The following is a 22,093-nucleotide window of genomic DNA, read 5'->3' as shown; positions in this document are numbered from 1 at the left end:
AGTATGAAACTGAATATGAGCCTAATATGAGAGCTTTAATATTAACCTTAGACTATTAGACATTATTAACATTAACCAAAGTGAGGCTTTAGCAGCAATACTCCTGAGTGTATTAAATAAAACACGTTTTATTGTTTCTGAATGAAAGTGCGTTTCTTCTTTTAGAAATCTGGCTGCAATGTCTTTAAAGGCAGCAGCACGCGACCTTGACATTCTGACTGGGGGCGTGTCCGACGGCGCGGCGGGGGATAAATGGCGGTGAGACCTCAGCTCGTCCCCTGCTTTCACTTCTCCTCTGAGGACTGACAAGACCGAGGTGCCTTCACGAACGGTAACCTATTACTTCTTCTCCTTTACAGTTTGACTGAAAACTTTTCAGACTTCAGCTCTGGTTTTTTATTCCACAAACTGTCCGAAAACGGACATTTTATAATTCCTGAAATTTGTCTTCTAATGAAACATGATGCTTAAAAAGTTCATGTTTGATAAATCTAATTTAAATTAATTTCTACAGTGCTTACCTGATTTTTATTTAAGGTTTTGGTCAAGTAGTGTAAATATAGATATTTTGTTTTGTGGATTTCTTGTTTCAAGTTGTACTTGGTTGTTTTTGAATGAAATCTATATTAAATGTGTCTTTAATTATTTCCCCTACAGTGAGGACTAGACCATATCAGACAAAATGGTGAAGATTGGAATCAATGGGTAAGTTGATGTTTTTTATTTAAATTTTACTCACTTAAAGCTCTCATATTTTACAACTTGTGTCATTTTGTGTAGCACTGTCCTCTGGCATGGACCTCCAGACTAAAGCTCTCATTAGACTCCAAATCACTAATTGTGCAGAGCTCTCTAAAGGGCAGCAGATTTTGTGTTGCACTGGAAAACTTTAAATGGGATGTTGAAGAGGCAGATGTGGGGGCAGGAGTCTTTGCAAACACATGCGGTGGCATTTAATGACAAAACAGTCATGAAACGGGGGAAAAATACAAACAATTAAAACAAAAACAATTTTATTTGTGGAAGTATTTGATGTGTGGCTATCATGATGATCTTCAAGGCAGCAAGTAAAAAAAAGGTCTCTTGGTCAGCTGCATCCGTAATCCTCAAGTTGATATTTATTAAACTGAATAACTGGGTTTTGGACACAAGAATACATCACCGTGGGTTCTGGAAAATTGTCAGTTTTCTGCATTAGTGTTTGTATTATTAATCAAGAAAATAATCAATTAAGAAAATGTAAAGTCAATTGCAACCAATAGAAATGCTTGATTAATTTTAGGCATATCCCTGGCTATAGTCATAGGGTCTGGGGTTTGAGTCTGTCTCCTAGCATCTACCAAATGAATGTATCATGTACCCTTGAAAAGAGAGCGTCTTTATCTTTTCCCCTTTATTTGAGACTCTTTCTTCATCTAAATGCTGCTGGTGGTGGTGACAGGACAGGACTCTGGACAGGACCCGTCTATTCTCTGGTTATTTATAGTCCGGCGGTGTTGTGGTGTCACGGTTGGCATCCCTTTTCTTCCACACCCTTCAGACCCCTCCAATCCCCTTCTCTGTCTGTATCGCTGCTCCCCTCAGCTGTCACATTCTTTTTATTCTCCCCTCGTCTATTAATAACCCTCTAACCTTTCCGCTGAAGTTCAGGGATCATCCGGCCATCCAGCCGGCAGTTTAGAGACGCTGCTCAGACTTAGAGATCACCAGCGAAACATTTTCTCCTCCTCCGTGAAGCAGCTGCTGTGGAGCTGCAGGGAGATTTAGCTCCTTGATCCTGGCCTCGTACCAACACCAACACTGAGCCTCAGAAACAGAAGATGGGCTCTGGTCCATTTTGGCCTTCTGGCTGTTTGGTGGCTACCCAAAACTAACTGAGTGAAAGTCTGATGTCCACTGACAGTTTTCCTTTATGTCCATTCTTCCTGTGACAGAAGGCAGAAATTTAGACAGAGCTTGTTTGCATGTTTTGCCAGTAATCACCTGGGGTTTCCTCCCACTGCAAAGACATACAAGTTGCTTATTAGAAATACTTAACAGAACAATAGTTGGACCCTGGCACTGCACTGTGTCTGCCCACTGCCATTATAAATAGTTAAAATTCCTTAAATTCAGAGGAAAAGTTTCCCTATGGGGATTTGTTTAAGTCTGCAGTTTTATAGTGTTATGCCAGTGATTTACTTGTTGCAGAGTGGCCGCAGGACCTTAAAAAGTTTTAATTTCACATTTACTTATAAAAGACCTTACAAAGTTTCAAAAACGATGGGTCTAAAAAGTTTTTCTAATCACATCACTGCAAAATGTTCTGATATAAGCGCTGCAGGAAACCAACCAACTGCCAGAAAAAAGTGCTGACATTGAATTTTTCTGCAAAACTCGGATATGTTACAGATCAGCAATGCTATGGTTAACATGTTGTTAAGTTTAGGCACAGAAGCCACTTGGTTACATTTAGGAAAAGAACATGTTTTGGCTTAAATTACCCAGAATTTTGCTGCACTATCTTGGCAGAAATAGCAGAAATTATCTCCAATAGTGTTCAGCCATCTCGCCTTGATGTCACCCCATCCACCGTCCCTGTCACTAGTTGATGACAAAGTCAGCTGATATTTTACAGCACTTTAAGAATGTTGATGTGATATATATGAAACGTGTAAATGAAATGTATTTGTGGTTTGCAGAAACATATAATGCCAGCATTTTCTTCCGGCGACTGGGCAGGGAAACATCTCTGCACCCAATGCCCTGCTGGCAACTTTAGGCTGGCGCTAAAACAGAGTCAGCCCTCACAGACTCCCATGTTAAAATGTCCAACTCTACAGCAGAAATAAACATGTTCACAGCCTGGTACAAAAAAACTGTTTTGGACTCTGTAGCTAATTTTGACATTCATTACAACTGAAAACGCAGAGGGTTTTTATATAACTCAGCTGTTTACATTTTATTAGAGCTTAAAGCTACACATATTTAAGGGCAGGAGTCAGGGCCACTTGAGGCTACGTAAAAGGCTACGTAAAAGGCGTCGCTACAGTCTCCTCCACAGCTCCAACCTCTCATCCAAACATGGTCACTTCTTGCCCTGAAAAACCAAAATGGCAAAAGGAGAGGTACCGAACTAGAGGCTTCTAGACAGGAGTCTACAAACCAGTGGGTCATGTCACAGTAGCTACGTCCATTATTTATACAGTCTATGGTCTGTAGACAAAACATCCTTTTCATGAGCTGAGCACAAGGCAGTTTCATTGGATGGAACGCTAATGTGACATTGTGCTGTTTCCTATATATCAGCCCTATAGGACGGCATTAGTAGCCTATAAGTATGTAGAGAAAAAAAGTATCCCAAAATTTTAGAGTTTGTTTACTACCAAAGATGCTTTGGATAAAAAACATACACTGTCATGTAAAAAAATGCTTTTGCGCTTTAGATCACATGACAAAAGTTGAATATGGAACTGTAGCTATGACCTTCCACCATCACTGACAACCTTGTTACCAGGAACAGTTTTAACTTCCTGGAGCACCCTGACCTTTCCTTAGATAGGTCAGCATGCAGAGCGTGTGACCATCTGTGTCACAGGGTTCAAACTGTCCCATACTGTACATGCAGTAGACATGTAATGTGACTCCTGAGTGACTCCTGAGTGCTGGAGACATGCGATGTTACATAACAGGAGTCAGTCAGTGCTCAACATGTGAAGCACACATCATATACCACACTGTGGCAGCATTTCTTTTTTCCACTTGGCCCTTGAGCAAGGCACTGAACTCCCTCATGGCTTCATTAGCTTAATAACTATACATAGGCACTTCCTGCTTCATCATATAGCCCTTGTTGCTGTTTCATGTTGGTGACACAGTAACTTCTGGCACATTTACAGTCATGCTGGGGGTGCCGTTGCAGAAAGGTTCCTATTATTTCCCAATCCGCGAGTAAGCCATCACAATCTGCCTTTTCCTGAATAAATGCAGTCATGAATGAGTTATTGTATGTATAGTGTTGACTCAGATTGGTTCAACATGCCTGGTTCAGTTTGTATTGTCACTAAAGAAAAGTCTGCGTGACTGCAGAGGCTCGTCTGTGCTCTGATAAAGGTTAAACAGTATGTTCGTATCAGACGGCCATTATTTCTGTTGTATGGACAAACTGTGCAAAGATACAGATTTCACCGGCTGAACTTTGCTTATTATGTGGCAACTCTGCTCTCTGTGCTTCTACGACTGAATTCATTTATTTACTTATTTATTTTTTCACATGTAAAACTTGTGAAACACAAGCAGGAACAACTTAGGATTTGTTAGTCGCACAATATTGTAATTATATTGTATTATAATATATTAAAAGTGGTTGCCAGACCAGACTGGAAAATACAGTTGTCATTTTTAGTCAACTTGATAATAAAAATGTGACATAACATTTTTAAAAAAAAATCACAGGAAAGAATGAACAAAATTTTTTATGAGTAGTGTTTTATCTCATACTTAACAGAATTTGAATCTAGAGCTAGTGTTGTTACTTGTTCATCCATTCTCTCCGTTTCAATTTTTGGCTGCTTGGACCTTTGGGCTGATTCCCACAACAGATTCAGTGGCCTTTCAGCGTTGAAGTCTGGGATTGTGGGTCCCTCGAGTGACACAGGCATCAACTTTTCCATCATCTCTACTTTCAGAGATGAACTCCAGTCTGACTCGATTCTGCTTAGACAGCTAAATCCCCTCTCACATACAGCTGAAGAGACTGGGAGAGCTGACAGCACATCATGTCGCATCAGAATGTGGGCAGACCTCTCCTGGTGGCCTCCATAACATGCACTAGAAATAGCACGCCACCTTACATTGGCAGGGAGCCGTCAGTTGAATCCACTCTGCCAAGACAATTTCCTCATTCATAGGTTTTTGTCTCTGTAGGATAGGTTGAAAGTGATTCCATAGATGCTTGATGTCATGGTCTCCATATGCTGCAAGCCCTGCTTTCCCCCATGGCCAATATTTAATTATCTAAAATACAAAAAATATATATTTTGGGGTTCACGGTTCACTGTTTGCTGTCCCGATTTTATGTTGAAAAGGGGATGCACAGATGGCAACTTAAGGCCAGCATTTGGCTGCAAATTCCTCATAACAGTTGCAGTGGTGAACCTGACAACCATTACTATCTCAAGGAGATGCAGGGGACAAAACCCCCTCAATATTTAGAGCATCTCCATTTTCCCCCCTTAATAAAAACATGTCATAAACAGAGGACTTTTATTTTGATAAAATTAAGACATTTACACCATAAGGAAAAAACAGAAATTAGTGCAAAAAAAATGGACCAAAATGCAGGTAATTAATATGAAAAGGCATTTTAGTAATGTCTATATTCCAGTACTTGCATTAAATTATTACAGAGTACTCAAGAACTTGCAAAAAAAAAGTCTACACCTCCACAATATTGACACCTACATCCTTGCATTTGAGCTCTGATATTGTTTCCACACAGGTAGTTAGAATTTTTACTCGTCATTAATAGTCAGATGGGTGGTGTATTAACAAAGCGAGGACTTTTTTTTTTCCTTTTAATTGCCCTTAAAACATCGCCTGCATTCAGCCAAAGCTTTCACAGGCTCTCAAATATTCTTTTAAGCTGTCAAACGGTGCTATTAATCCCACACTAGTTCAGATTTATCAGGACTGGACCTGAGTGGATTTGGACAGTTCCCCTACAGTATGTTTCTATTTTCCTGTGGTTGATGTGTGACCTTTTTATAAGTCAGTCTGTGTCTGGGAGGTAACTTTGCCTTCGTCCATGTCTGCTTCCTTCTCCTCTCTCCTCCTGTGCGTCAAAATAAAGGATGTAGGAGATCATAAAGATCAAATTATAAAGATCTGCACTGCTCCAGATTAAACATCTTTGCCCTGCATTTGCTCCGCTCTCCAGTTTCGGGCCAGTTGCTGTTTGACCTGCCGTGACGGCAGCCATATTAGGTGTAAACAGGCCTCTGGCTGCCGGCGCCAACCATTGTTATCTTCAGTGGAGGTTGGCAGGCCTTGTATGGCCCTGCTGTCCCCTGCTGTGACTCCCATAATAGTTTGTCTTTCAGTGCCTCCTGCTGGTCAGAGAGGGGAAAGGTGGTGTGAAGTGGAAGAAGCAGTCTTTTGTTTTACACATAAAGCTGCTCTAAAATTAAAGATAAAAGAGGTTTTTAAATTATTTAGTTTGGACAAGTCAAGAGTTCAGAGACAGAGGGACCTGAAGGGTACTGCAGACTTTACTGGGGAGACAAAACATCTCTTCAAGAGCTTCAGTCTGGTTGTCACTGTGTTTTAATTGTCTAAACTGCTAAATAAATGGGGTCTTAACACAGTGATCCCACTGTGATCCTGCTGAGTTTGGCTTCACCATGCTGACTGCACCCTCCTGCATTTCAGATTCGGACGTATCGGCCGTCTGGTGACCCGTGCTGCCGCTCAGGGTGGCAAGGTCGAGGTTGTGGCCATCAACGATCCCTTCATCGATCTGGACTACATGGTGAGAGGACTTCCTTTAGTCTCTTCTTTCTGAGAGGAACAGTTCATCCAAATGGTTCATGATTGTTTTGTTTTTCTCTTTCCAAAGTTCATTCTGGATAAAAGTATATATCTTAGCGAAATATGGAACTGAACAATTCTGGAAGGCAGTGTAAAAGTTAGATTAGTTTGTGAAATTATCTTTGGGTTATAAGAAGTTACAAAATTAGGGGGGAGACATTTTAAAGCCTTAAATGGAGACAGAGAGCTGGTGGGTAGTGATGGCCAAATGAAGCCTCATGAAGCATTTTCTTTATTTTATAAGCCCACTAGATGGCGCTTTTTTTCAACAAAAGATTGAAAGCACATTGAATGGCCATTCTTTGAGCATCCCTTTTTAAACCAAGAGCGCCAACTAGTGGGCTCATAAAATAAAGAAAATGCTTCATGAGGCTTCATTTGGCCATCACTACGGGGTGGTGCAGTTAGGGCTGTCTTGTCCCCAGAGGTGAGGTTTGCACTGGCTGGATTCAGGTTGCTGCGGCCGATTCATTTGCGGAGCCGCTGCCCGCTCTCCTCCTGGCGAAGTAATCAGTTGCAGCGGGGAGTGAGGTGGATGACGTTCTGGGATTCAAGGCTCTAGCTAACATTGGTTATATAAACATGAACCTGAAGTTGTGAGCCTAGTTAGCAGAAAGCTAAACTATTAGCAATATTTTCTCTCCATCTCTGAAACATTGTCAGACTCTCTTCAGACTCTTTTTTTTCACAAGTCTATCCTTTTTTGGGTTGCCTTGCAGCATAGGCAGTTGTTGCCAATGTTGAAACAGCAACTGTCTAGGCAAGATTCTCCACCGCTGAATCAGGCTTTCACTGAGGGACGTACAAACAAATCTGCATTTGTTGAACAGCCAGTATGGATACCTCTCTCTGAAATGACCTGTGAAGGGCCAAAGTCGCCTGTCATGGGTTAGATTTTCTAAAGCCTGAAAACAGAACCAACAGGGGGAGCAGAAGTCTATTTTTAGTTTATTCATATAGGTTGTTTTCTGTAAGATGCAGCATCAATACCTGTGTTTTTCCTTGTTTTTTAACCGTTCCTCTCATCATGTATTCCCCTCCTGCAGGTCTACATGTTCAAGTATGACTCCACTCACGGTCTATGGAAGCACGGAGAGGTGAAGGCCGAGGGCGGCAAGCTGGTCATCGGCAAAATGCACATCATGGTCTTCCACGAGTACGTGCATTTTTTAATCAGCTGTATCTGTGAGTCTGTTTCCGGCACAGTCCAGATGTTGTCTAACCTCTCTTATTATGTGATGTAATCAAACAGGAGGGACCCCGCCAACATCAAATGGAGTGATGCTGGCGTTGACTACGTTGTGGAGTCCACCGGTGTGTTCACCACCATCGAGAAAGCCTCTGTAAGTTCACCAACTGCTCCCAGGCTGATTTTACTGGAAGATGACTATAAGAATGTGTAGTTTCAGCAAATTACATGAGATGGTCTATGATGTGTTTCAAAGCTACATGATTCCTGTATTCATTCACAATGCATGAAGGTTATTGAATTAGCTGTTTCTAGACATTTGACCTCTTGTGCATCCCTCCAGGCTCACCTGAAGGGCGGTGCTAAGAGGGTGGTGATCTCTGCCCCCAGCGCTGATGCACCCATGTTCGTCATGGGCGTCAACCACGAGAAGTATGACAACTCCATGAAGGTTGTCAGGTGAGTCACTGCTGATTCTGGATATGAAGGAGGCACGTTTATATCATTTGTTGGAACACACATTCAGAACAGTACAGTTTTTGTACAGACTGATGGTGAATAAAAAACAATGTTCCCGTGGAATAAGTCTTGAGAGGCACTGAATGTACTGATCTAAAATAAGGCCTTAACTAGAGTTAAATTTCTAAAATCAAGCTTTTAAAAGTCTTAAAGATGCTAAGACATGGAGAGTAGGATATTATGAATCCGTTGTTTCCTTGCATTGGTTACACCTGCTATTTTATGTAAAGCTAAAAAGTGTAATTTGGTTTACTTTGTTCTTTTATAGCTTCTCTAGTTTTAATCTTAGTTTTATTTTTGTGATGATGACCTTCATTTTTGGACGGATTCATAATCAGCAGTAAGACATGTCTGTTTGGCTGGACTGACGTCAGGTCCTCATGTTAGTGTGATGCAGTATCCAATCAAGTGTTCTCAAACTTGGAGAGGAAATATGTGAACATCTGGATGCTTTTAAATGCTCTGCCAAAAAAATCAAATGTCAAACTAAGATTATCTCTTAAGACATACTGTGACTGGCTGTGCACTCAGTAGTACCGTAACTTTGTATCGTCTGTAACCTGTAGTCTCTGTCTGTCTCCATAGCAACGCTTCCTGCACAACCAACTGCCTGGCTCCCCTCGCCAAGGTCATCAACGACAACTTCGGCATCATTGAGGGTCTCATGGTAAAGAACTCAGACAGTTCATTGATTAAAATTTCACGCTGCAGTAACTTCATTTACATCCTGTTTCACACTGACACCTGATATTACAGAGCATCTGAGGACAGAAGGAAAGGAAATTAAAACTTTATACTCACGTTTTCGGAGTTTTAACTGAGCAATCAAAACTGATGACTGTGTTTGTCATCAATTCATCAGATTATTTTATAGACCAATCATAAATCTATTTTCTAATGTGACCTTGTGCTCCCTCTCTTCCAGAGCACAGTCCACGCCATCACCGCCACACAGAAGACCGTTGATGGTCCCTCTGGTAAGCTGTGGAGGGATGGACGTGGTGCCTCCCAGAACATCATCCCTGCCTCCACCGGAGCCGCCAAGGCCGTGGGCAAGGTCGTCCCCGAGCTGAATGGGTATGAGTCACTTTCACCTTATTCTTATATAGTGTGACATAAGTAAGCAGACCACCATTTAGCCAGAGGATCAAGCAGTCACGTTGGTGAAAAATAAATTTATCTTGCCAAAATTTTTAAGGAGATCATTTAATTCTGTTGATATGATTCGTGGATTTGTGTAAGCTACAAGACGATCCCATCAATAGCATGAGGGCAAGTGTGTCCTCTACACACACTAGGAAATATGTTAAAGGGTAACTAAGGTAACCCTATTTTCCCATGTTTTTGTGTGACTAATGGGAGAAAGAATTTATGAAAATAGTCCAATACTGAGCAAGAGGGCTGCAGTTGTTAGTTGCAACAGGCTGCAATGTAATCATTAAGGGCAACAGCGCACCCTCAGTTTACATGTCTTAAAAGTGTTTGTTTTTGCCACTGACAGGCTCAGATTATTATTCTAAGTGTTTGACAATATTATGGAAAGGATCCCTAGAGAGACAGACCTTTCAAAGAGTGAGGCCTTTTTTGTTTAACCAGAAGCAGGCCTGAAATTACTATCACCAAACCTACCAGACTCCATTTAGATAAAATGTAATTTTGTCACGGTAAAACAAAACTTCCTTCAAAGTTGACAGAAACAAAATGAAAGTCACAAAAGCTACCATGGTTTGTCTTTCACTTTTTCCAACAATCACCACATCTGGTTAGCAATTTCAAAAATTATTGTCTCCATAAGTCAGCTAGACACAGAAACATGGGAAAAGGGGTCCAGGTTGAAAAATACTGAAGTTACCTTTAACAAGTAGGCAGCTGAGTACTTAGGGCAAGCACTGGGATAGACTATAAACTGTTTCCTAGCTGAGCTTGACATCTGGAGGTGAAAAAGATTTCCCTGAGGTGATCAGGGTGATCAAGTGGGGAATAAAAGGCAAATCAAATGATCTCTAACTGTGTGTTAATGTTTTTACTTTTTGTCTGACTCTTAACGGTCTTGTTCTTTACAGCAAACTGACTGGTATGGCCTTCCGTGTCCCCACCCCCAACGTCTCTGTCGTTGATCTGACCGTCCGTCTGGAGAAGCCCGTAAGTATCTCTCAAGCTTTTACAATAACATGAAGTTTATTATAGATCACATATAACAGCTTAACCAAGTGACTGGTTTACTTTGGAACCAAAACATAGCTGGTGATTTCCCTTTTCACCCAATTTACTAGATCTTTATTTTTGAGTGAAAATTTTGGGTCAAAGGGGAAGAATTTTTTTGAAGATTTGTTATTCATAGAATCTGTTATTTAGACTTTGCGGTGCTTGAAAACAAACCCACAGTTTCTTATCTATGATGTAAATCTTCACCTGACAATTAAAATGTTCTCCAGGCCAAGTACGATGACATCAAGAAGGTGGTCAAGGCCGCTGCTGAGGGACCTATGAAGGGATTCCTGGCATACACAGAGGACCAGGTACACAAAATATGTCTAATTTTATTTATTTTTATTTAGAATTTTCAACATGTAACACCAGTCAGCTGTCATGTTTCTGGAAGTGTGTGTGTGTGTAGGTCCATATGTGAGCCACTAGATGGCAGCACATCTGTAATGAGTGGCAGATCAGGGTGTCCTCACAGCTTCAATTAGAAAACTTTTCATTCATTCTTTTGGCTTGAGAGAACTAAAAGTGTTTTTACTTTCACTAAAAGTCACTGAAAAAATGAATTGCATGTATAAGAGGACAAAACAAATTGTGCAGATGTTTGTTGTTTTTTGTGTATTAAAGAACTCCTGTCTTTGCTGCTGCATGGCCTGGCTAATCCAGGATTCAAAATCACATATACAATGGACAGCTCTATATCAACTACACCTGTGCACGTATAAACAGTTGTGTTTGCCTCTTTCTGCTCAGGTTGTGTCCACAGACTTCAACAGCGACCCTCACTCCTCCATCTTTGACGCCGGCGCTGGCATCGCACTCAACGAACACTTTGTCAAGCTGGTTTCATGGTGAGTGAACAGTGTGCGGTGCAGCAGCAGGATCGTGTCAAGCAGTGTGACTTCAGTGGAAACACTGGTCAGCTGATGGTGCTAAATATGGATCAGACTTTAGATATACATATACAGTAATAAGGTCAGAGGGTTTCCAGCTTTGTTTAGCTGGTGAAGCCATGAAGTTTATATTCACCTGGTGTTCTGTTTTAACAGTACGTGTGCCCATGCTCCATTGTGTTATAAGTAGCTGCAGCAATTTTTGGGTTGATACCATTTGTTACACAGATTTGGTGCTATATTTAAATCTCTCAAGAATTAATAAAAATGGTCAAGATTTTTTTGGAAGAACTGAATTTTTGAAGCGATTGGATGATGAGCACTTCTGGTCTGGAATGTCAATATACCCATGAAAGCCATTCCTCCTCTAAATGCTTGAGGTTTCTAGTTTGTGGCTGTAAAGTTTCATGGGGCTCTTATTATCCCAGAGATCACTATAGGTCAGTTAATACAAGAAGGTTAAGTTTCAAAAAAAGGTCCAGAAAATGGCTACACTGGGGACTAATCTTGTCGTGTCTAATCGATATCTTGAGGTTAGAGGTCAAGGGATCTTTGTGAAAATGGCAATGCTGCATTTTCCCTCACCAAAATTTTGCCTAAATTTGGTACTAATGGATTCCTTGGATCTTTTCACCCTAGCTGTAATACTCAGTCCATTACAGCCTCTTAAAGGCCGTATGTTGGTGGAGGATGCTGGCATCCCTGCTGACTGGAAGAGGTTTAAAAAGCATGTAAAAAGCATTTCATGTGACTGAAATGGCTATAATTGAATTTCTAATAACCTTGTGTTTGTATAAATGTATCCAGCTGCATGTGGAGAAAACAACTGCTTTTGACATTTGGTTTTAACAATCTTTGCTCTGAGACAAAGTCAGTGAAATCTGTATAATTCTATCGTTCATGCTTCCCTCTAATGGCACAGTTTTTTTCAGTCATGAATATCACGTATTCCCCACTCTGTCCACAACCTCAGTCTCTGTTCATTGTCTGTCTGCAGGTACGACAACGAGTTCGGCTACAGCAACCGCGTGTGCGACCTGGTCCTGCACATGTTCTCCAAGGAGTAAAGCCCTGCTGTGACTCAGCGTTCCTTCCCATGATTCCCTCTTCCTTCACCTGTAACTGGATGCTGTGCCATCCGGTCCCGGGAGCAAACATCTTCTACGACAAACTGCTACGACCTGATAATAATCATAGTAATCATAATCATACTACCTTTTTATAAGATAAAGTCACCTCTGCTCTGTCCAGCAGTGAGGACTGCAGCAAGCAGTGTTTGTAGAGATGATTTTCCATCACTGAACTGTATTGTACTGAATGGTCTGGTTGCACTAAACATGCACACTGGTTCCTTTGCACTTAAAACGTGATAATAAAGTCCTCAGTTTGTGGAAAGACTTGCAGTTTTTATCGTGTATTTTGTACTGGCTGTGATTACCTCTGCTTAGACACTCAATCTATTTTTAGATTGCCTCCACCCTGGCAATAGCTGTGGCTGGAGGCATTATGTTTTCAGGTTTTCCGTCTATCCGTCCATCCATATGTCCTATTCTTATGAACACGATAACTTGAAGGATTTTTTCAAATTTGGTACAACTGTCACTTGGAATTAAGTGTAAACTAATTATATTTTGGTGGTTGTAGGTCAAAGGTCAAGGTCACTGTGGCCTTGTCTGTCTTATTCTTGTGAACGCCACATCTCAACAACAGCTTGAGTGAATTTCTTCACAATTGGTTCACCCATCCACTTGAACTCAACAATGAACTGATTAGAATTTACTGATTTACTGAAAATTTACTGATTTTCTTTGACTGATTAGTCAAAGGTCAAGGTCACTGTGACCCCATCCATTTCATTCTTGTGGATGTGATATCTCAAGAACACTTTTAGGGAATATCCTAGAATTTGCTTTACTTAAACAGTGGGCTGCTAACCAATTTCCAGACAGACTGTTAAGCTGTTCTGTTAAGCATGCCCAGACAAGTGACTTTGACTTTGGTGCAGCAGAATATGAAATGAATTTCTGGGAGATCAGCCAAAATCTAATGAAGCAATTAATTTGTACAACATTATTAGACTGAAACCCAGAAAAGGAGACAGGAGGGATGTTAGGAGGAAGCCAGACAGTCAGTGCAGTTTTCTGGGGGAGACATGTCACTCCTGATAATCTCATAGAAATCATTTGTCTCTTTTAATTACTTCAAACAAATGATCATGACAGTCTCACCCCTCCTCGAACTAATGAGAGAGACTTCCCACTTTCAGTCATCTGATGTGCTGAAACATCACAGTTGATGGCCAGCAAATGTTTTCGATCTGCATCATCAGTGATCTACACATAGTGCCAGTTTAGCTTAATCTGTATGTCGTACAGAAAAGTTCAGCTTTATTGTCATTAAAATCAGAATCAGAGAAGGATTTGTTGCCAAGTAGGTTTTTACTAGCAAGGAATTTACTTTGGTTTTTGGTGCATTCATAAAAAATAAGAAAAATTACAATAAAAATATGACAAAGACACTTTTAAAAAGTACTATAACATAACAAATATGTGCAATATAGGTGTTTATGCACAGTTTAGTGCAGTATGAGCAAAAATATTAAGCAGGCTGTGGGATATAAGAGTCCATGTCATTGGAGGTCCTGGGTGTTGTTGATGAGGCCAACTGCAGTCAGGAAGAAAATGTTTTTGTGGCATGAGGTTTTGGTCCTGATGGACCGCAGCTTCCTGTTGGAGGCGGGTGTCACAAAGAATTTGTTTCAGGGTGGGAGGGGCCAGCCACAATTTCCCCTGTCCGTCTCAGGGTCCTGGAGGTGTAAGGTCATGAGGGGATCACAGACTGAAGCCAATCACCTTCTCAGCAGAACAATGACACACTGCAGTCTCCCCTAATAAAATACAGGATTACACAATTAAATTCAGCTGTAGCTCCATCCCTACATTTATTTTGAGGATGAAATGACAGGATATTAGAGGCAATAAAATAAAATAACAAAAAAAAGCATATAAAAGTAGCACTAAATGAAGACATATAAAGCAAAACTAAATTATTGTTATCAGGAATATATGTGTATATATAGGGTGGTGCAAAGAACAACAATTTAAAGGTGCAGCTCAGATAAGTTACATGTTGCCTGCTTTTATTTTGGCATTGCCCAGTTGCAAAGAATTTCTTGCAAACCTATGTTTTTATTACTGAGAATATTGCTGAGAGTTTTATCTTGCTTTGAAGGACTGTGTTGTTTGGTCTTGGGGACACGATACATGGATGCCAGGTATCTTTTTTTTATTACATAAATTATTATTCAATTACAAATAGATAGGGATACATGATAGTGTCAGCACGTCATCGGAATCAGCTAACATGCTTTTTCTTATATGCACAATGAATGAATATTACATGTCTCCATCTGCTGGTGGGCCATCATGATGACAGTATGCATGCATGATATGACGTTACTACAGTACACTACAGAAGAGACTTGACCACTAAAATTAGGTAAGGGGAAAAGTGTATAAAGATATCAGTATTAGTTATCAGTTAAATGAGTTGTTAAATAATGTCATATTGGATATTGTCAGAAAATCTAATATCAACTGTACAGAGAATCTCACCTTTTATTTTAGTTATTTTCAAAAGGAAGACTTTCCGACACACTTCCATTTAAAAATGGTTTCAAGTTTAAAGTTGTTTTCATTCCTTTAGGGGTCAATCTGACTGATAATAATAATAATTTTATAATATAGTGAAACCGCAACATTTTCTGGGACAGCTATCGTACTGTGAAAATCTCATTCCGATGCAAACCTACTTGAAAGATTAGAGGTTTTAAAGAAGCGAAATTTAAGATCGGTCCAAAATGTTTTGGATATTTCACATAAAAAAAGATGAGAAATAGTTTCTATATTATGTTTACAAAAGGAGCAGGTATTATAAGTGTTTGTTAACTTAGCAATAAGACTGTAATTAACTTATCATAGGACGAGGTGCTGTGGTGTGACTTTGCTTTTTTGTGATTTTTTTATTTATTTATTTTAACTTCTGACTAACCTAACCTTGATGCCACAAATATTCTTTTTTTTTTGAGCCTCTTTGAGTGACTTGGGCAAAATCCATGACCCTCTCTCCACCATAAATAAGTTATTAGATTTCAATAACTTACCGCTGATGTTTAAAAGTTAAAAGCTGAAGACAAAATCCTGAAGTTGAAAGCCTTGGTTTTTAACTTTTGTCATGCATGTTTGTGCAAATGGTTTATTTTTTGCAAAATTTTAAATGAGACAAAAAGAATAAAGTGATTTTGATAAAATATTGTCATTTTTAATTCAGATTTGTTTGTTTTGTTTTGTTTTGTTTGCTTGTTTGGCTTTTTTTTATATTTTGGGTTTTTTGTGTGTGTTTTTTCTGTGTTCCTCCCATGTAATTTGTTCAAGGACCGTTGGAAATTGAAGCGATAGGGAGATAGGGAATCATAATTTCTGTTTTTACAGTTTCTGGGTATGATAAATGGTGTAGTCTTGCCTTTCAAAGCATGCCTTCTTTCCTCTAAAATTGGTGGTAAAAAAAAAACTAAAATCGTTTCAAGTTGTATGACTCTGCGTTAACAAAAAAAAATCCATTAAACCATAAATGCTTGCCCCTCCCTTTGTTTGCGGCTTTAGGCACAGGTGCACTTCTACTCTGGTCACTACGGTACCAGAGACTGCCCGGTGCTCCTGTGTTACCGTCAGTACGGTATGCGAACGCCGCAGTCAGTCACTTGTGTTTATCCCTGAGCTCTGCTGCACCGCTGCTCGACACTCTGCTGCTCAGACTCTAATCACGTCATTATCTGGTGCAAAAGTTAGTGTGTTCCTCTCTGACTGCCAGGTACGGTGCTTATATTTTCATTACTGCTGCAAAATATCTCCGTAGCGCTTTATTCTAAGGCTTAGAATAAACAGTTTATGGTCTTGCGCGTCGCCTCCTTGACTAGAATTTAGTCCTGCGTAAAAGTAACATCACATTTTGCTGCAGCGACCAGCTTTGTGTCTGCGAGTTTAGAGACGCCTTGCTGTTTTTATTCCCTATACTGCAGCACCATACGGCAATATTTAACTGGAAGTTTGTTGTTTTGTTGCGGCTATTAGGCCCGTAAAGCATCCTTTCAACCGCATCATCAGAGTTCAGCCCACAGCTCCTCTGCGTAAAGGTGATCATCGGGTGACACCAGGAGGAGGACTCAAAAACGAGGCAGTTGGGCCTGATTCAGGTGCGGGACTATACTCGAGTTTTAGACGAAATTACTTGCTGAGTTGAATAAATAGAAGTCTGGGTTCATGCCGGATTTCGAGCACTTCAGATTTTCCTATTCGAGCATGAATCCGGTCCTGGGGGAGAGTGGCTTTCTGGCTCCGCAGCAGCATCAGCACCAGATGACGGGCCAGACCGACTCCGCCATCCCGGAGCCAGGCTACTTCCTGGGGGACCACGGCGGGTTCGGGCCTGATGGGCTGTCTGGGCTGGACCTGGGAGCCCTGCCGCCGTCGGGCCTTGCTTACTTGCACCTGAGCACCCCCTTGCACCGCGTGCCCCCGGCGGCCACAGCGCTGCGCAACGACTTGGGATCCAACATCAGCGTCCTGAAGACTCTGAACCTGCGCTTCCGCTGCTTTTTGGCCAAAGTGCACGAGCTGGAGCGCAGGAACAAGGTGCTGGAGAAGCAGCTGCAGCAGGCTCTTGAAGGTAACTGCGGAGAGGATGGACACCCGAAGCCGCAGACTAAAGACATGGGGGTCCAGACCGGATTTATTGGACCCATTCCAGCCAGACCGAACCTCATCCCGCTCCACAACGCCAACAACTCGGCCTACCTCCCCGGCGGCCTCCTCTCTCCCACCCTGAACCCCCCTCCTCTTTTTGACAACAAATACCTGCTGGGGAACAACCTCAACCCGAGCCAAGTCTCCACGGATTCAAACTCCAACCTCACCACCTCTGGTTTCTCCATCAGCCCGGCGCTGAGTCCCATCGACCCGTCCAAAACCATCAACAACATCAACGAGAAATACGCTTCTAACACCGGGACGAACACCGACAACATCCCCCCTCCTCCTCCGCGCTTCCTCCCCGGGACGATCTGGTCCTTCAACCACACCCGCCGGTTCGGGACCGGGAGGGAGTCATGCGTCACGGGCCCCGGGGTCTCCTGGACGCACCCGGACGGTGTCGGGGTCCAGATCGACACCATCACACCTGAGATCAGGGCTCTGTACAACGTGCTGGCCAAGGTGAAGAGAGAAAGAGACGAGTACAAGAGAAGGTAAGGGTTGTTTACACTTTGATTGTAGTGTTTCTTTAAAACTTTGACATGGCTGAATAGTTTGAATTATTAATTCTGATGCAGACATTTTAGTATTTAACTGGCTGGTTTCTGATGCAATGAGTTACTACAGTGAATTTGTGTTTCCTGCAGAGATCTGATCTTTTTAGGGACTGTTCTTTACTTGTCAGAGGAGGAGGATGGCTGGGGTGTGACTAATTCTTTTTGTTCTATATTTTTTTATTCATTTTGAAGCTCCCCAAAGCGACAAATACTTCATCTTTGAGCCTCCCTGAGTGACATGGGAAATGTCACTATTTTAAGTTCAGATTTGGTTATGTGTTTTTTTCTGACGGAAGTGTTTGTTGCACATGATGTGTCACAGGCCTGTTGGAAATGTGAAAATCTGATGCTGATTTCTGTTTTTACAATTATGGTAGGAGTGGGAATCAGCAGAGGACCCACAACGAGATATGTTCACGATACTTAGGTCACAACACTTTATTATTGGAATAATATTGTGATTTATTAAATTTTTTCCAACTGCAAATTATTTCCTTGAAGGAAAACTTGTCAACATCAGTTTTACCTCAGTAGATAAAGTTTTCAGTCTGTTCATCTGACTTTAATCATTTTTATTGCAGCAAAGTGTGATGCAAAACAGACAGACTGACCATGAGGCCTGTCAGAAATGCGGCATACACCTGACAAACTGAACTGTGTGCAGATTTAACACACTCTGTGAGGCCAGATTAAGCGCATGAGCGAAACAATTCCCATACAGGTATCCCGCTAACTGAATGGCAACAATAATGTTAGAGGCGTTGTCTGTTACAACAGCAATCCCATTCTTGTGCTGCATTTTGCAGGAGGTCTGCAGTGTTTGCTCCAGTGTGACTCTCCATCTTTGTTTTGATGAACTTCCTGCCAAATGCTGCTGACTGAGACCTCTGCTGACCTCATGAGGGAAAACGTATCAGCCCCATCTAGTGGATTGAAAAGTCAATTGATTTTATTATTCTCGTACCAAAAGTTGTATTAAAATGTGCATTTGCAAAAATTAATAATGTATATAATAAAAGATCAATACTTGGCATCTGTGTATCGATATTATGCTGTATCGATTTGTTCATTTAGTACAGACACCTTACAGCAAGAGGGTTTTGGGTATGAATGTGTCAGCTGGTTGGGGTCCTCCTGCGTGGAATTTGCATGTTTTCTCTGGGTACTCCAGCTTCCTCCTACAGATCAAAGACTTCCAGGTTAGGTTAAAACTCTAATTTGCCTGTAGGTGTGAATGTGAGCATGAATGGTTGTCTGTCTCTAAATATCAGCCCTGTGATAGTCTGATGACCTGTCCAGGGTGCTCCCCCACCTCTTGCCCAGTGTCAGCTGAGATAGGCTCCAGCCCCCCCATGACCCTGGACAGGATAAGCGGTTACAGATAATGGAATTTGTAACAAGAAACTGATATCTTGGTATGGGAGACTTGGTATGTATTTGATATGTGCTGCTGTGTCAAACAGACATGAGGGCTGTGTTTTCTACAGGAAGAAGCAACAAACCAAAGTGTCAGATTGCATTATGATGATCATTATCTGGAAGTCATAATATTATACTGGGTGGTTTGTTGCATAGAGGAAGAAGACTGTGGAAATGCAGGTTTAAGGGGGTTGTAAAAGATGAAAGCATTATGCAGGACATGCTCAGGCCTCCCAGCTCAGCTCCTTTACTGAAAATGACTTTGACCACTAGTCTGACTAAGAAGTATTGACTTGTATTGGATGGCAGCATCAAGCAGAGAGTGTACTGTCATTGTCAGGCTTTGATGTTAGTCTGTAAGATAAGATATTGATCTGACGCAGGGAAACTGAAAGTCTCACAGCAGTAACAGGACGTACAAAAAAACATACAGAATGTGTACTACTAGCCTTAAATACACTATATGTACTAGGGGTGGGAATCACTGGAGGATCCATGATATGATATTATCATGACATTTAAGTCACAATACAATATTATTGTGATTTTAATATGTTTCTGAGTATTGTGATAAGAAAAATTGTGATAAATTGCGGTTTATGACTTTTTTTTCAACTGTGAATTATGTCCCCAAAGGAACACTTTGTCAACATCTTTTTTTATCTAAGAAGATACATTTTTCAAGCTGTTCATCTCACCTCAGCAGCAAAATGTATCTAGTGGACTGAAAAAGCAACTGATTGTGTTATTGTAGTAGGCTACCTAAAGTTTAATCTGTATTGGTCAAATTAATCTTGGCACTGTGTGATGGTACAATATTGCCACACAAAAATATCACAATACTCTGCTGTATCGATTTAATGAGTGAAATTTGAATTTTTTTGTAGAGCTCCTTGCAGCACATTCTTTAGCTCAGTCAGTCACCCCGCTTCCTCTCTCTCTGTCTGTTCATCAGACTGCAAATGACACAAACTAGCTAGCAACCTCCACCTCATTCTCCTGTGCAGGAGACTATTCACTGGAAGGAGAGCAGGCAAAAGCGCCAGTTGAATTCAGCCAGTGCAAACCCCAGCATCAGAGTTTACAGCGGGCTGGATCTAATCTGTGTAATGGCAGCAACAGAAAGTTTGCACTGTGAATTTGCACTGTGTTCTCAGACCATGCGGTATTCTCTCCTCACTTGCTTTGGCTTTGTTGTTCTTGAAATGGATATGATGTCACTTTACTCATAGACCACAATTAAAGTGGCAACAAAATTCTCACCTCTGTATTTGAATTACATCGATTCAGGCATTAAAAATAAGGATTAAAAAATCTTGAAATAAATAAATCATGATACTCGAATGAATGGATTCCCCCACCCCTAATATATACTCGGTTGCTAGTTTGTTAGGTAGTGTTTGGTCGTGGAGTGGGGCATCAATAATACACTGTCAACCTTATTGTGTATGTAGGCTACAGTATGTAGTGCCTTACTTGTGTTCCTTGTTTTTCATGTTTCATATTAGATGCTGAAGATGTACACTGCTGAGAACCGATTACACACCCCACTACTGAGCTTATGCTCCTGTTCCACAATGTGTTTTGGCAGTGAAGGTTTTATTCATCAATCTCTTTGAAAGGCTGAAACATGGCAATTGAGAGAGTTGACTGATTGGAATTTGTCACTCCACGAGGACTTTGCCAAACAGTTTATGCTGAGGTAGCAATGACTTTAATGCCTCTGCTTGTATTGGGTCATTGAGTGCAGTGCTGCACATCGCTGAGTGGGATTGCTTTATGGCAGGCTTTACAGATTTTTTTTAACATTACGTGACATTCATTTGGCACATGCAGTTGTCCAAAGCTACTTAAAATAAGTGCCTTCAAACTCCTTAAGCGAGAGCTCAATGTCATCAAAAACTGGAAGTGCATTTCTTTGTGCATCAATGTGAGAATACCTTGATTTGTATGATATGTAATTCACGAGATTAAGCTGAAAACAGACAAATGTTATTTATGTTTCACCTGTAAACTAGCATTGCATGATTATTGCCAAAATGATGTTCACAATTATTTGATCATCATCAGACCAGGCAACATTTTTCCAATCTTCTATTGTCCAGTTTTGGTGAGCCTGTGTGAACTGTAGCCTCAGTTTCCTGTTGTTAGCTGACAGGAGTGGCAACTGGTGTGGTCTTCTGCTGCTGTAGCCCATCTGCTTCAAGGTTCAACATGTTGTTGGTTCAGAGATGGTCTTCTGCAGACCTTGGTTGTAACCAGTGGTTATGTGAGTTACTGTTGCCTTTCTATCATCTTGAACCAGTCTGGCCATTCTCCTCTGACCTCTGGCATCAACAAGGCATTTTCACCCAGAGAACTGCTGCTCACTGGATATTTTCTCTTTTTCAGACCATCCTCTGTAAACCCTAGAGATGGTTGTGCGTGAAAATCCCAGTAGATAAACATCACTTATGTTTTACAGCAGGATCTTACATGATGAAGACCATGTAAAAGAGACAAAAGCCAAAGAAAATATTGTAGCTTGAGCAGGGCAAGGTGTTTTAAATTAACATGTTAATTTACAGAGTCTGTGCAGAGGAATTAGTCTATGACACGTAACCTCTATTTTGTCTGTGAAGGGTTTTGCCCAGCATGCAGCTCCTGTCGTTTTCAGCATTGATCTGTTTCACGCTTGGACACTGACACACATTAACACAGTCTCCCACTGTTGCTGCTTTCTGCGAAGAATCACTGACCTCACTACTTTGTGCTTCAGCCTGCTGAGGCAGGATGCTGCTGCAAGACAAACCTTCAGTCACATCGATTTCAGAACCAGCAGGATGTTTTACTGAACAGCAACAACTCTCTCTCTGACCTGTGTTGCTGTGCCTGCCACTTAAATTTTAGTGCTGCACTCATGTACATTCCAATTTTACATGTTTGAAAGCTATTAAA

At 41.1% G+C, this 22,093-nt stretch overlaps 2 protein-coding genes across 3 annotated transcripts in view; both read left to right on the top strand.

The window, feature by feature from the left end:
- The first annotated feature begins 219 nt into the window (after positions 1–219).
- LOC125904733 (glyceraldehyde-3-phosphate dehydrogenase-like) lies at positions 220–12,770 on the top strand. Its single transcript, XM_049602343.1, has 12 exons — positions 220–331; positions 658–705; positions 6,409–6,508; positions 7,614–7,723; positions 7,820–7,910; positions 8,100–8,215; positions 8,861–8,942; positions 9,201–9,352; positions 10,339–10,417; positions 10,711–10,794; positions 11,234–11,331; positions 12,371–12,770. The coding sequence occupies exons 2-12, from the start codon at positions 683–685 to the stop codon at positions 12,438–12,440; spliced, it is 1,005 nt and encodes a 334-aa protein (XP_049458300.1). The 5' UTR covers positions 220–331; positions 658–682; the 3' UTR covers positions 12,441–12,770.
- Positions 12,771–16,148: 3,378 nt separating this feature from the next.
- iffo1a (intermediate filament family orphan 1a) overlaps positions 16,149–22,093 on the top strand; it is a 32,404-nt gene continuing 26,459 nt past the window's right edge. For both annotated transcript variants that reach the window (XM_049603166.1, XM_049603165.1), the window contains exon 1: positions 16,149–17,674. In XM_049603166.1, coding sequence (XP_049459123.1) covers positions 16,692–17,674 — 983 coding nt within the window. In that variant the 5' untranslated portion in view covers positions 16,149–16,691. The remainder of the gene's footprint in view (positions 17,675–22,093) is intronic.

This window comes from Epinephelus fuscoguttatus, linkage group LG17 (genome assembly GCF_011397635.1).
Source record: "Epinephelus fuscoguttatus linkage group LG17, E.fuscoguttatus.final_Chr_v1".
NCBI classification, from domain to species: domain Eukaryota; kingdom Metazoa; phylum Chordata; class Actinopteri; order Perciformes; family Serranidae; genus Epinephelus; species Epinephelus fuscoguttatus.
This window is presented reverse-complemented; position numbering and strand designations above follow the sequence as displayed.